A 15,834-nucleotide genomic window follows, 5' to 3' on the forward strand; every position below is an offset into this window, starting at 1 on the left:
ATGTCCACTGGGTCATCAGACAAGATGAGCACAATAAACGGCCCCAACATGTCGCGTCACGTCATAAAGCCTCAGATGTCGTGGAGCCGGTGGCCTGTTGGACGTCCAGCAGAGCAGCAGCTGCCCGGCTCACTGCCGGTTATCGGACCGCCGGCCGTTTAAGAGCTGCTTTCCAACAGACTGCAGATCCTCGTCTGACCGACTCGCCACATCGGCTCGTCCATCGGAGGATCGGCTCAGACCAGCGACTCACAGCTGATTGGTCGGAACTCCAGACGCATCAGACTGTAACCGCCTACGGGAAGCCAACTGGGTCAGAACCAGACTCCTCAGCCTGACCCGATCATGACTGTCAATCCGCTACAAACGGCCGAACCTCGATGTTATTAATGCCGATATGAAGATCAGTAATTACTGAAAATGTATTTTCAGTTTCTCTATAAACTGCAACCCAAATGTTCATAAAACTCTTATATTTGACGCTTTGCATGTTTGTTCAGTGTAGTATGTGGACAAAATTTGATATTTGTAGTTGCAGGCGGAACTTAAAAGCACGTTGTCTGTTTCTGGGTGACATCTCCGTGTGAGACTTCCGGCGGAAGTTACCAGCAAGGCGCTAGCAGCATTAGCTTCCAGGCTACATTGTGGCTTTTGTCAGTTAGAAGGCGGTTTCGCTAAATATCTTCGGCTCATCTTCCATCTTCAGAGAGAAACTAACTGTTGAAATCTTCAGCATCGGAGGAGGAAAAGCTCGATCATCGGCTCGGAACCGGCAGGTAATGTTTGCTGATCCAACCTGGCTTCTGCTGCATTAATGGATCTGAATGTTTAAAAAGGAGATTCATTCTTTTATGCAAACAGATGTTAAGTAAAATACTGAATGTGATTCTTGAATCCAAATTAAATGAATAAATTAAATTTAAATAAAATAAATGCGTAAAATTGAACCATGACAATGAAAAAACCCTAAATGGGACCAAATGCTACTGAGAAATAAGTTTTTTAAAAAGAGAGACTTAATGACACGAAGCAAAGACGCCTGGATGATATTCCAAAGTTTATGAGCCACAACAGGAGCAGCTGGATCTGTTTCTGCTTAGTTTGATCTAAACTCATCTGGTCAGCTGATCTAAAGGATCACAGGAGAAACAGCTGGACGGTGAGAGCTGCTCATGTTGCTGCTGGAAAGATTATTCAACATTTAACCAGGGGTGAAAGTAGTTTTAAATTCTTGGGGGTACTATAAGAAAAATAAATAAATAAATAATATATATATATATATATATATATATAGTTGCTGGTATCTCTTGAATTGCTACAAAATAAAGCTGCATTTCCTCCTTCAGCCCACTGGCTGCCATGTTGACACCTTGAGATGCCATGAGACCTAAACTCTGAACTTCATGGCATGGAGAACATCCCAGTTTTCCATGTCTGGCATATAACCATTCATTTTACCTTTTAAACTGGTTCTACTGGTCCTGTGTCCAGACAGAGGGATAATCAGTAGCCCAGCATCATGACCTGTTTGTTCTGAAGATCCTGCAGCTTCTCTTCCTAACATGGCGCCTCCTCACCCTGACTCTCACACTGACAGTAGGAACCACAGAGCTCTGTTAGGTTAAAGCTCATCTTCTGAAGTTGGGATGTTTTTCCTCCAACAGGTTCCAGAGGAATCACCTCAAACCAGATGTTGGATTTTATTTCATTTGTGAATGTTAGAGCTTCAACAGTGGAGCTATACATGTTGAAAAAGGTTATTATTTTGGAGAAAATCTCATCAACATCAATATTTCCACTAAATAAGAGGCAAAAAAATCAGTTTGATAAGGAAAAGTCTCTCAGACTCTGAGCTCAAAGCACCAAACTATATTTTATATTAGACAATTAATTTAATTTCACATAATTAAATTAATTATGTGAAAGAAGCCATTTGTTTGTTAAATACTTAATGAGACATATTTACCGTGTTTGATGTTTGTTATAAATGACTTATAATCACAAAGATCGAGGTAATTAGTCCAAGTTTGTGTTTATAGAAACTACAGCGGCTGTGATGAGCCGCTGCAAAGGTAAAACAACCTGAACAGGTGATCAGCTCTAAACCACTCGCACATTTTTCTCTGTCATTTAAGCTCACCCGTTGCCATGGCAACCTGCTGCGCTCCACAAGCCGACCAGAGATTACGTTAAAAACATAACATTCAGCCCGTTACAATATCAGGTTTTCAGGATTGATATTTATTTTGCATCATTAATAACCTCCTGAGGACCTGCTGCTCTCAGCCAATCAGAGGACCTGCTGCTCTCAGCCAATCAGAGGACCTGCTGCTCTCAGCCAATCAGAGGACCTGCTGCTCTCAGACTCTAAACCTTCAGATCCACATGTTGCTCCGCTGCTGTAGGATCAGTTCAGAAACGATATGAAATGAGAAACAAGCTATTTATTAACTGATTAAGTCTGTTTTAGATTGTTCTTGAGAAACTAATCAGTCACGGCTCACAGTGACCCGTTCATGTTTTACAGCTGACAGCTGCTCCTCTCTAGCAGGAACTGTGTTCCTCCACTAAACCTTTTAGGGGTAGCAGCACCTCCCTGCCGTCCCCCCTTACTTTCACTCCTGCATTTAACCAAAACTCAATTACTTGTTTGCACCCTGCTGTAAAAAAACCAAACAATTTATTTGAGTTCATATTTAAAATAAAATCTTTTTTGCAACTCAGGGACTTTTTGTTGTTGATGTTTGAGTTGAAAAGTTGCTGACTCCTTGGTTATTTTATTTTTACTTTTATGGAGGATAAGTCTAAGAACTCAAATTATCAAGAAAACTATTTCTTTGCCATCTTTGTTACAGTTTTATAAATCTTCCCAGAGCTTTTTAAACACCATGCAGTTCTGTTTGTGACAGCCAGCAGTAATTAATGTTTCTTTGCATGACATATTTCATATTTCCATTTTGCTACAGAATCTGTTTGTAATATTTCTTCTTTTGCTCGTTTATATCTCTGGACCTTGGTGTGTTTCACAGATGGATAACAAACAAAATAGTCAGAATATCATTTATTACTAATTCTACTATTATGAAGCAAAAATTGTATGGACAGAACATGATATTATAGATATAGTTTTGTAAATATTTTAAGGTACTTGCTCTTTATTAATAGTTTGTTTCGACTCCATATATTTTTTATTTATGAAATTGAATGCTATTTGAACTGTGGGCTTTTGTATGCACTGTTTTACGCTTATTAATATTGAGATGCATGTAATTCAGTATGAAAGTATTTAGTGTAATACTGAATCAGATGGAATCGTGACGTTCTTAACTTCCCGCCTTGAATCCAACATTCAGCCATTGCAGCTCTCCTATGTGCAGCAGCTGCGTTTTCATTAAAAATATTTGTAAAACTTCACATTCTGTTGTTGAAAAAACACAATTTCACAATTGTGATGCTTCCATTAAATAAGAAATGCTTTTAATATCACACTTGACTAAATTTGTTCACGCGCCACCATCCCACTTCCTGTTGTCGTCTTCGTAACATTTGGTTGTTGGTCACAAGTCGTGATGCTGGAAAGTTTCCATTGCAGCTTTCAGACAAACGCACATTTTGATACAGCTGAAAAACCACTTTGTCCTCAAAGTCTTTTTTAATTCCATTAAGCAAATGCATTTTGTAATTCCAACTTGCAAAATGGAAACAGAAAGATGGTTCCACACTACCAAAATGGCGACAGAGTTCCTGGATGTAGGAAGACGTGGAAACTTTCTGAGCTCCACCTAGAATCTGAGTTTGATCAGATCAGGATAAAGTAGTTAAATTTGAGTCGTGCTTTTATGTGTATTTAATGCGTCTTGCTGAAGAGTTTTGGTGAATATTATTATTTGTCAGAGTTTAAAGCAGTGTGCATGTTTCATATTTGTGAATTTGTGGTTCATGCTTATCTTAATTTTTAGTTTTTGTCTTGTTTAAGTAGTTTTAAAGTTTTTCTCAGTGTTTCTTAGTTGGCTCATTAATTGGCTGCATGTTGGTAGTTAAGAGCTCATTTATGGGAAAATTCAGCTGTAAAGTTGGACGACTTTGTTAGTAAATTTTCAGCCTAAATTGAAGATAAATGTCTGAGGCCATTCTTTGCAACGTGACGAGTTCTTCTTCTGGTATTTATGTTACATTAAATTATTATGGTCTTACCTGGTTTTGCAATTGGAGGTAAAATTGGCCGGACAGAGTGAGAGAGCGCGTAGCGGCGGCATTAGGACGGTGGTTTACTGCTTTATTTACTTTTTTTTTATTGCCAATTGTTTTTATTGTTGTGTTGTAAAGGAAATGTATTATTATTATTATTATTGTAATACCTCCAGCAGCACCATGACTTTCACCTTCATCTTTCTGCTCTGACTCTCTGACTAGCAGCACATGAAATGTTTTTATGCACACAGGACCGTCTGCACCACTTTGACTCCTTTAACCACTAATTTTTTGCACAAGTACTTTTGTACTTGAACTATTTTCAGATCAGACCTTCTGTTTCTTTCCTCACCGCAGCTTTAGGTGGTGACAATCTTTCTGTCTGACGTCGTAAAGTTGGCTAGATGGTCTCTGTTACTTTTTTACTTGTTTTAGTTTTTTCCTCAGAGCCCAACTGACAAGCTGTGGCAGCCTCCAGGGGGCGCTCCACACTTTGAACAGCCCTGGTTTATTAAAACTGCCGCAGCTGGGATCTGCTCTCTGTCCTCTGATGTTTGCTGGTTAGTCAGTTTTTACCACATCTTGGATTTGTCAGATTCTGCTGCATTTCCGTCCCGCTTGCTGCTGTTAGCCGCTTGTTGCTGTTAGCCGCCTGCTGCTGTTAGCCGCCTGCTGCTGTTAGCCGCCTGCTGCTGTTAGCTGCTTGTTGCTGTTAGCCGCCTGCTGCTGTTAGCCGCTTGTTGCTGTTAGCTGCCTGCTGCTGTTAGCCACCTGCTGCTGTTAGCCGCTTGTTGCTGTTAGCCGCCTGCTGCTGTTAGCCGCCTGCTGCTGTTAGCCGCCTGCTGCTGTTAGCTGCTTGTTGCTGTTAGCCGCCTGCTGCTGTTAGCCGCTTGTTGCTGTTAGCTGCCTGCTGCTGTTAGCCGCCTGCTGCTGTTAGCCGCCTGCTGCTGTTAGCTGCTTGTTGCTGTTAGCCGTTGCTGTTAGCCGCCTGCTGCTGTTAGCCGCTTGTTGCTGTTAGCTGCCTGCTGCTGTTAGCTGTTAGCTTTTCAGTTGGGCTCTGAGGAAAAAAAACAAGTCTGGCCAATTGCACCTCCAATTGCAAAACCAGGTAAGCCCATAATAATCTTTAAAAAATATTTTATTGAATTTTTTCCAAATTGACATACATACATTAAGATAACAGATCAAATTCCCACCCATCCCCCACACGCACCAAATCGGCACATCAGAAAACACAGTCAGGACAACATCATAAATACACCAAATGATCCAAATCATTCCACAAACGTACAAAAAACAAAAACATGACGGTTACACAAGCTGCTAAACATTGGTGGGTCTGTCATTAACAGTCTTTCTTTGGAGGAATTTTAGTACAGGGCCCCATGTTTTCTCAAACACATTGACTCCATCTTCATTGCAATATCTCAGTCTTTCCAGATGCAGAGTATTTGCTAGTTCCCCAACCACAGATCAAATGTGAGCACCGAGTCCTTTTACAAAATCTCAAAATCAACCTTTTAGCAATCACCATACCAAGCAAAACTGTCATTTTCTCATTTTTAGTGGCTGGTTGCATAGCACTGGAGACCCCGATGATGGCAATAAGTGGTTCTGGGTCCCGTTGTTTTCCAATAGCCGTTGAAAAAAAGTGAAAAATGTTCTTCCAAAAGAAGTGAAGCTGAACACATGACCAGGAGGAGAGTGTCAAGTCACCAATAGCAGCCTGACAACGATTACAAATTGGAGACACGCTTGTAAAGAAAGTGCAGTTTCTCCCTTGAATAATGGAGTCTATGTAAAGTTTTGAACTGTATGAGATTGTCTGGCATTGACTGAACAGTCTTGTACACTTCATCAGATAGCTGCTGTCCCAACTCATCCTCCCATGCTTTCTTTATCCTGGTTGTGTCTACAGGTATGCTATTAAAGATCTTATGAAAGTATGACACTGCCCCCTGATTGATAGGATCAAACTTATTTACTTCCTCCAGGGTTTCATGTTTCTTTAAAGCTCCAAAATCCGCTACATTTTTCCTAAAATAGAACCCGTTATCTGCAGGGTTCCGTTATCTGTCCCTGCAGATAACGGAACAAACTTGACGGGAGAAGATGATAGTCAGAACGTAACTGTGTTAAAGATGCAGAAGTTCCACTTATATATAGGTCACCTATCACACCGGTGGCAGAGAACTGGAGGAGTGCTGTCGTTATTCAGGGTTTTAAGAAAAGTCTCTGTAAAAGAAAACAATCTTATTGTCAGAGATTTCTGCATTGCTCTTGACTTTTGCTCTACGTTTGTAAGCCACCTGACTGCCTGAACCAAATCCCATTTCTTTAAATTCCAGGATAATTTCCGGTTTGAATGCTGCTGCCTCACTGTGGCTGCATCTGTCCACTAAGTCAACCTGACACAAACACACTTTCATTTACTTCTGCATTAAATTCAATACCCAATGGTTATTATGATCATAAATAAATGCTAGTTGTACTATAGCATATTTCCCAGTCAACTCATGACTCCATTCTGGTCATAATTCTGATCAATGCAAAGTACAAGCTAGTTACTAAACTAGCTAGTGCGTAGTGGGTAGTATGTACCCAAGGCAGCGTTATTGGCGAGCGAGCCAGGAGTCATGGTTTGTGAATGAAAAACGGCTGTTAAAAAATGGGGTGTAATAATGGATGTTTTCATTCAGTCAGGGGTAAACGTGCTAATCAATGGTGCTGATAAATTGATTGGTTAAAGAGTTATGGGACAGTGAAACACTTTGTATGTTAATGATCTGAATAGTTCATTCTACAAAGCTTGGCGGTCAAGTTTGAATAAATAAGTGAATGATTCATTCAGGGGGAAATCCACATTTCAGTACAGCTCATCCAAAGAAGGAAAAACAAAGAAACATATAAGACATTGGTAGACAGGTGCAGCCCTGGGGGTGACACCTTTTCATTAGATGAGAATAACCACATTAAGGAAAAATCATATTTCACACTATTTCCTATTTGACGCAAAGTAGGGTTGCAAAAAACCTTTGCACATGTCAGCAACATATAGACCACATAAGGAGAGGAGGCAGTGAAGGCGGTGAGATGAGGTGTGTTTATAGCCAGACATTGTGTGTGGATTTGTAAATAAGTCTGTGAACACTGTTTCCCCCCCACCATAGTCTTTGATAATTGATGGAGCATCATCAGCGGACTGTAGGCTTAAAAAGAACGGCCCACCTGTTCTAAATAAAATGCATTTGTTTTCAAAACTTGTTTGATCTACAAGTACCACCTTCTTAACTACTGTATTTCAGAACTCATATCGCCAAATAAGGTAATTTTATTTATATACCACATTTTCAGCAACAAGGCAATTCAAAGTGCTTTACATTAATTAAAAGGAAATACAAACAAAATAACAAACCAAAGGAAAGAAAAAAGAGGAAAGAAAACTAATCTAATGTTCTAAAGTATGTAAACTAAGTGATGCTGTTCAGGGTTGCTAAGTATCTAATTCAATTTCTAAATAGTGAAACTCTACAGTTTCTGATAAAATAAGCTAAAACTGATCTAATTCCTTTTCTGGGTTAAAGTGAGTACTCCACAATTCCAAGTTTGTTCTAAATATTTTCTGGGTTAAAAGTAATATAAACTAAGCAGTGACTGTTCCTGTTAAGTATTTCTGGATTCAGGTTTGTAGTTATTCTAACTCTAATTTTGATTCCATTTCTGGGCTGTATAATGTTGATCTAAATAGTGCGTACTCCACAATTTCTGATATTACTAATAAACTAACATAATCCTTTTCTGGGTTAAATAGGGAGTACTTCATAGTGAGTAACAAAAAAGAGGAAAGGACACATTAGGGCAGGTGGCAACATTCAGACAAAACAAAGGGCAAAACTAAGACATTGGTGAAGGCGGTGAGGTCAAAGGGCCATGAAACCAGGTGGCTGAGGCTCCTGGCAAAGTCCGATAGAGGTGTTGTTATCCAGGAATGATGTCCTTGGGAGCGCTCAGCTACACAACTCCATGGAAACAGGAGGGGTGAGGAGGGAAGAGCGTTGTGTTTACATATCTTCAAGGAGATTAGAGATATGCAGCCCTTCCAAGGCCACACGGGGGAAGCCAATTCAGAAACAGAATGTCTGAGGTCGGGAAGATTATAAATTTCAATCTTCCCTAAAGTCTCTCCGATGCATCTCAGTTCCCAATCATCCAAATTAGTTTGATCGTTCCACTGAGCCGAAACCAGCAGCTTCTCCAAGATCGATTCCATCCCGTTAGTGAGTTTTAGAGTCCTCGTCTCTGTCCACCAACAGTCTGAGTGTTTTCTAGTTCGGCCAAGTCCGTCACAAATGTGTCGATAATCCAGGAATCCAGAAGCTCCAAACAGCAGAAATCCTGTCATCACGAATAAATCCAGGATGAATCCAGCAGGACAAGAGGCTCTCTGTGCCCAGACTTCTCATCGAAAGTTTGATCAATGCATTGAGAAATCGGTTGATCAGATCCATAATTTGTAGATTTGGATGATGTGCAAAGAAAGGCTCCAAAAAATATAGAAAAATAGAAAAAGACGAGAGAGAAACAGAGCAAGCAGGGGAGGAATGGGCAGGGAGGGAGCAGAGGGAAAAAGTCTCCACCTTCACAGAGAGCAAGAGAGAAAAAAAAGTACATAAACCAAAGTATTTGTTCTGGGAAAACATGGTATTGAGAAAACCTGAGTATCAGTAGTTGCCTTTATAGTGTGCCCTGTCTAAAGACTGTAGAGAAACCTCAGTCTGCCTTAATTTTTGCACAAAAAAACTCAGTTGAACAGTGAGCGCCACCTGTCTGTTACATATGCAACATGTTGATCTGCAGCTGTCAAGCTTCTGGTGTAGCAACTGGTCAATGGAAGATGAACACAGAAAATAAGCTAAAATTAATATTACATTTTCTGTTCTTTTTTTCAGATTTCCCACATCATTATTTTTGTTATTAAGCTAGATGTTGCTCATTGTTTTGTCTTCTACCAACAAGAGATCTCTGTTCTGGAAAAGAAGGAAACAATCTTTAAAAACCAAAGGGAGAGACAATGAACCAGAACTTGGACACGTAAAAGGAGAGTATGGATCCGAACCTTTGCTGAATGAAGACGCCATCGAACTAAAGAGATGAATATCGTATTGGGGACAGATTCTGGATCTCTGGAAATAAAAGAAGAACCAGAGGAACTAGAACCGCAACAAGTTAAAGAAGATTATGATCAATCAGAATTTCAGCACATGGTAAAAATTGAGGTTGAAGACATCAGTCAGGATGAAAACCAGGATGTACTGAAGCAGGAGAGGGATCCCTTAATGGGAGGAGATTATGCACCTGTTGAACTCAAACAGGAACCAGTAGAACTCAAATCTAAACAAGTGAAGGAAGAGGAGCATGGATCAGGACCTCAGCAGATGGCAGAGAAAGAGGCTGGAAGCATCAGTCAGGATGAAAACCAGGATATACTAAAGCAGGAGACTGATAATTTAGTCCTAGACTCTTCTGATAATGATACAGACCAACAACAACCACCAGATGTAAATGGAAACCAAATCCTCTTACAGAACTTCTCTAAAGTAGAGCTTCAGGAAATACAGACTCATGAAGCCTCAGGATCCAGTAAAGATGATGGGCAACAGAAAATGGCTCAGAAAAGTGATGATGCAGAGAAAGGGATGAAGGGCAGGAAAATTCAGAATGGTAAACAATGTAAAGTGTGTGGGAAATGTTTTAAATGTAATAGTGATTTAAGAGTTCACATGAGAATTCACACGGGTGAGAAGCCTTTCTTATGTCTAATCTGTGGGAAATGTTTCAATCACAAACATAATTTAAATAGCCACATAAGAATCCACACTAGTGAAAAGCCTTTTGCATGTAAAACCTGTGGAAAAGGTTTTAATCAAAAAATTAGTTTGAAATGCCACATGAGAACTCACACAGGTGAGAAACCTTTCTCATGTCCAACCTGTGGAAAAGGTTTCAATCACAAACATAATTTGAATAGCCACATGAGTAGTCACACAGGTGAGAAGCCTTTCTCATGTGTAACTTGTGGAAAATGTTTCATTCAGAAGTTTAGTTTGACTATTCACACGAGAACTCACACAGGTGAGAAGCCTTTTTCATGTGTCACTTGTGGAAAGTGTTTCCGTCATAAACCTGATTTGAATCGCCACATGATGACTCACACAGGTGAGAAGAAGCCTTTCTCTTGTTCAATCTGTGGAAAAGGTTTGGTTCAGAAACGTAATTTGAGTGTTCACATGAGGACTCACACAGGTGAGAAGCCTTTCTCATGTACAACCTGTGGAAAAAGTTTCATCCAAAAACGTAGTTTAAATAGTCACATGATAAGTCACAGAAGTGAGAAGCTCTTCTCATGTATAATCTGTGGAAAGGGTTTCAATAAAAAATCTAATTTTACCTGCCACATGAGGATTCATACAGGTGAGAAGCCTTTTTCATGTTTAACCTGTGGTAAAGGTTTTAATCAAAAAAGATTTTTGAGTACCCACATAACAACACACACAAGTGAGAAACCTTTCTCATGTCTAACTTGTGGAAAAGGTTTTATGCAAAAACATAGTTTGAATAGCCACATGAGATATCACACAGGTGAAAAGCCTTTCTCATGTTTAACTTGTGGAAAAAGTTTCATTCAAAAACGTAGTTTGACAAGCCACATGAGATATCACACAGGTGAGAAGTCTTTCACATGTGGAACTTGTGGAAAGAGTTTCAATAAAAAATCTACTTTTACTAGCCACATGATAACCCACACAGATGAGAAACCTTTCTCATGTTTAACTTGTGGAAAATGTTTTATTCAAAAACGTAGCTTGACTAGACACGTAAGAACTCACACAGGGGAAAAGCCTTTCTCATGTATAATCTGTGGAAAGGGTTTCTATAAAAAATATAGTTTCACTTACCACATGAGGATTCATACAGGTGAGAAACCTTTCTCATGTAAGACCTGTGGAAAAGGTTTTAATCAAAAACGATTTCTGAATACCCACATGCTAGCTCACACAGGTGAGAAGCCCTTCTCATGTCTAACCTGTGGGAAAAGTTTCATTCAAAAACGTAGTTTGACTAGCCACACGAGAACTCACACAGGTGAGAAGCCTTTCTCATGTATGACCTGTGGGAAAAACTTCCTTCAAAAACGTGGTATGACTAGCCACATGAGAATTCACACAGGTGAGAAGCCGTTCTCATGTATGACCTGTGGGAAAAGTTTCCTTCAAAAATGTAGTTTGACGTGCCACATGAGATCTCACACAGGTGAGAAACCTTTCGTATGCGGAACTTGTGGAAAAGGTTACAGTCGTAAACATAGTTTGATTAAGCATCTTACAACTCACAAAATAGAATCCTTTCCCATTTCATACTTGTAATAAAGTTCTCTGTAGTTGTATTTTACCTACTGAAACTTGTAAAAATGTAATTAGAAACTGTTTTCAAAATTACCCATACAAGTCAGAAGGATTTATTGTTATTAATCTTGCTGCTGAATTCAAAGACATTTAAATTCTCTTACATTTGTGCGAATCTTTGAATAATTAAACCTACTTTTGCAGATAAATATTATAACTTTTGAGATCTGTGCTCAGATTTTCAGACTTTCTGGCGCTCTCACATTGTTTAGACCTGGCATGTACTTGTTCTGGTTCCTTTAACTGGCAAATTTAGCTTGAGACCCCCGGCATAGATACGTGTTAATAATTATACATGATAGTAATGACGCATTGACCTCACAATACGAACTCTGACGTAAGAAAGTGGGTCTATTGAGAGTGAAAAAACAACTGAAGATGTAACATAAATGCACCAAGCAGGCGACTGGCTACAAAAGCGGCATCAGAAGATGTTCCTTTAAATGAGTCTGAGATGGGAATGAGGAAACATTTGGTTTCAGTTTTGGTCTAAATATTCAGTTCAATCTGCAAATAGAATAAGACATAATAGTGCTACCCCTGAAGTAGGTGGAATCTGAACTCAACAGTTGGGTGTAGGCCTGTCGCGATAAACGATAAATCAATTAATCGCACGATAAATTAAACCTATCGACCTCATTTTAATTATCGGCTTTATCGTCTCTTCCGGCCTTTTTTCTCTCTGTTGATGACACTGAATGAAAAAAGGCTCCGGTCTCTCCACTGACCCTCCCTTCCTCATTTCCTTAGTCTAATGTCCAGCGCACACGACACGAGCTGTCGGCCCGTTTTCAAAACCTGAGAGACACATTAGCCAAAGAAATCCCAGGTATAACGGTTCGATCGTGCTGTGTGGTCCAGCCACACAGCCATTATTTTGGACTTGTAGCCCAAAATAATGTCTTCAAGTCCAGTTAACTAATCTTAATATCAGGCATTAATCGATGCTTTACTAGAATCTACCTGTGATGATGTGGCTCAGCATAAAGTCTTGACTGAATGAAAATCATTATAATCTATTTATGTCACGTTAACGAAGAACAGCTGAAAACTTACCGGGTTCATCAACTACTGTAGCAATTTGGCTCCAACTCCTCTCCTTGTCATTTCTATATTCTTTGCACAAAATGTTGAATTAACATTAATGTTGTTTCCACAAATCATCTCCGATGTCCTCTGGACTTCATGTTGCGCCGTGTCAGCTGTTTGGGATTCCCCTCCGTTATTTCTCCTCAGAAAGCAGGAGGAGAATCCGGCTTTCTGATTGGCTACCTGTCACATTCAGCGTTAAGATCCCAGTCGGGGAAAACCCCTGATTTAGATCGGAGCGGCCACGATGATCCACCGTAACACACCACACACCGCAGGATGATCGGTTACGAAATCACGTCTTGTTCCCTTCCATCCATCCATCCATTTTCTTTACACCCTTGTCCCTTAATGGGGTCAGGAGGGTTGCTGGTGCCTATCTCCAGGTACCCCGCTGGGCGAGAGGCGGGGTACACCCTGGACGGGTCGCCAGTCTGTCGCAGAGCAACACAGAGACACACAGGACACACAACCATGCACACACACACTCACACCTAGGGACAATTTAGAGAGACCAATTAACCTGACAGTCATGTTTTTGGACTGTGGGAGGAAACCGGAGTACCTGGAGAAAACCCACCATGCACAGGGAGAACATGGAGACTCCATGCAGAAAGACCGGGAATCGAACCCAGAACCTTCTTGCTGCAAGGCAACAGCTCTACCAACTGCGCCACTGTGCAGCCCACGTCTTGTTCCCGTCTCCTCTATTTAAATCTAGTGATTACTGAAGGATAGTACAGACTTCATAATCTGCACTCTTTTGGTTGAATGCAGTATTTATTTCCACTTTGGCTTCATGTTGTTTAGTTTTTATTCAAGTGCGTTTTTTGTTAATGGAGACTGAGAATCCATTTTATTTTCTTTTTTGTTGTTTTGTTTATTTAGTTTATTAGTTCCAGTGTTACGTTCACTGAAAATAAAGTGTATCTACGGCAAGAAATCACATGCATTATTAGTCATGTCCATTAAATCAGTGTCAAACAGTCTTGAAACAATATTATCGTTTATCGCAATAATTATTTAGACAATTAATCGTCCAGCAAAATTTGTTATCGTGACAGGCCTAGTTGGATGTTATCTACATGGCAGATCAAAGTTGAAACTCTACTGTCAAATGATTTCTTTGCATTTCACATTTGTGAAAGGATTTTAAATATATTGAACTCTGTTGTCTTCTAGTCTTTATTCTCAGGTGGGTTTTTATTCTTAACCTTAGTTTTTATTTTTGTGGGAGTGGGAAGCTTAAGTGAGTAATGAGAAAATGGGAATATCAAAGTTTGTTGCTTTCTATTGTTCCTTGTAGCAGTTTGTCAGTTTCTATCAGAAGTGATGTTCAGGAAAAATAACTCCATAAAGATTAATGGCTTTTTATGGGATGTTTGTAATAAATTGCCATAACAGTTTTGCTTTGTCTGTTTTTTCACAGATTGTATTGAAATGATGTAAAATCAATGATGTGAAATAAAAAGAATAATAAAAAGGACCATTTCTCTGTACTTTACCAGTGACAACTATTCAAATGAATGAACATGCCTCTCCATGTATGGAGGCCTAAGTCCTCAATTTACAGCCAAAAAAACTCTTAAAAATGAATAAAGTCTGTTGTGAGGATTAATGCTGGACTTAATTATATTAATGTTCATAAAAAGACCAGCCTGTCTATCAGCTCAATACTAAACTCAGTCAAACTTAGACCAGGGCTCCATCAGTCGACAGAATGAATCTTATGATGCTGCATATGAGCGTTTGCATGACCTTCAACCTTCTCGATTATTTGCTGGGAAAATTTAAATCAAACTACCAAACAATCACTATGAATAACAAATACAATTATGTATCTGAAAATAACAGCTCTCATCATCTTTCCAAGTCGCCTTGTTCATCGGTTCCAGGTTGTTGCCTTAATGCTGAGTTCACTTTGGCTCTAACGACGGCACCTGTAGAAAAGTTGAGGCTTCATCGTCAGTGAGCTCCTGCAATCAGTTGTATCTTGAAAATGTTTTCAGCTGTGATGCTCCTTTTTTTTGGTCAATAAAAGATGAACAGAGAACCAACTGCTGCAGGTAATAAGTTAAAATTTTAATATTCAATTTTCTGTTTTCATTTTTTCAGATTTGACACATGTCTGTTATCAAGCAAGATGTTCTAGCTCATCATTTTATCCTCAACCAACAAGACGCCTCTTTTCTGAACCAGAGGGAATCTCTGAAAACCAAAGGGAGAGCAGAGGAACCAGAACTTGTACAAGAAGAAGATCATGAGTCGGGACCAGACCTGACCAGATGGATGACACAATAGGAAAAGATTCTGCATCTCTTGAAATCAAAGAGCCAGAGGAGCTAGAACTGCAACAAATGAAGGAAGATGGTTGTCAATTAGGATCTCTGCAGATTGTAAAGATTGAGGTTGAAGACATCAGTCTGGATGAAAACCAGGATGTACTGGACCAAGAGACTGATACCTTAATGGGAACCAATTCTGTATCTCACCAAATCAAAGAGGAACCAGTAGAACTAGAACTTAAAGAAATAAAGGAACAGGAGGATGGATCAGGACTTGAGCAGATGGCAAGTCAGGATGAAAACCAGGAAGTACAGAAGGAGGAGATTGATATCTTAATCCTAAAGCTTCTGATGATGAAACAGACCACCAACGACCGGAGCTCAATGGAACCCAAATCATCTTCCAGAACATCCCTGAAGCAGATCATCATCAGGGAATAGAGACTAACGAAGCCTCAGGATCCCACAGAGATAAACGGCAACAGAAAACCAGATGTGGGAACAAAGAGCAAAGAATGAAGGGCAAGAAATTCAGAAGGATAAAAAATTGAAACAGTGCAAAGTGTGTCATAAAAGTTTCAAATTCAATTGTGGATTAACAGTTCACATGAGAACTCACACAGGTGAGAAGCCATTCTCATGTATAATCTGTGGAAAGTCTTTTAATCAAAAAGGTAATTTGATTAGCCACATGAGAACTCATACAGGTGAGAAGCCTTTCTCATGTCTGACCTGTGGAAATGTTTCAATCAAAAACATATTTTGAATTGCCATATGAGAACTCACACAGGTGAGAAGCCTTTCTC

General features: G+C 39.7%; 1 protein-coding gene and 1 pseudogene across 2 annotated transcripts; both read left to right on the top strand.

Moving 5' to 3' along the window:
• Positions 1–139: 139 nt before the first annotated feature.
• On the top strand, positions 140–15,669 carry LOC103463250 (uncharacterized; annotated as a pseudogene). Its single transcript, XR_014087093.1, has 2 exons — positions 140–776; positions 14,859–15,669. The product of XR_014087093.1 is annotated as an uncharacterized LOC103463250 (transcript).
• Positions 4,046–13,814, top strand: LOC108166219 (uncharacterized). The gene is made up of 2 exons (XM_081605744.1): positions 4,046–4,751; positions 9,141–13,814. Exon 2 carries the CDS (start codon positions 9,342–9,344, stop codon positions 11,613–11,615), a length of 2,274 nt encoding a protein of 757 aa, XP_081461870.1. The 5' UTR covers positions 4,046–4,751; positions 9,141–9,341; the 3' UTR covers positions 11,616–13,814.
• Positions 15,670–15,834: the final 165 nt, after the last annotated feature.

Source organism: Poecilia reticulata, chromosome 4 (genome assembly GCF_904066995.2).
Source record: "Poecilia reticulata chromosome 4, P_reticulata-male-v2, whole genome shotgun sequence".
In the NCBI taxonomy this organism is placed as follows: domain Eukaryota; kingdom Metazoa; phylum Chordata; class Actinopteri; order Cyprinodontiformes; family Poeciliidae; genus Poecilia; species Poecilia reticulata.

Coding starts and splice junctions, on each gene's coding strand:
- LOC108166219 (XM_081605744.1), top strand. CDS start 9,342: ATGAATATCGTATTGGGGACAGATTCTGGATCTCTGGAAATAAAAGAA.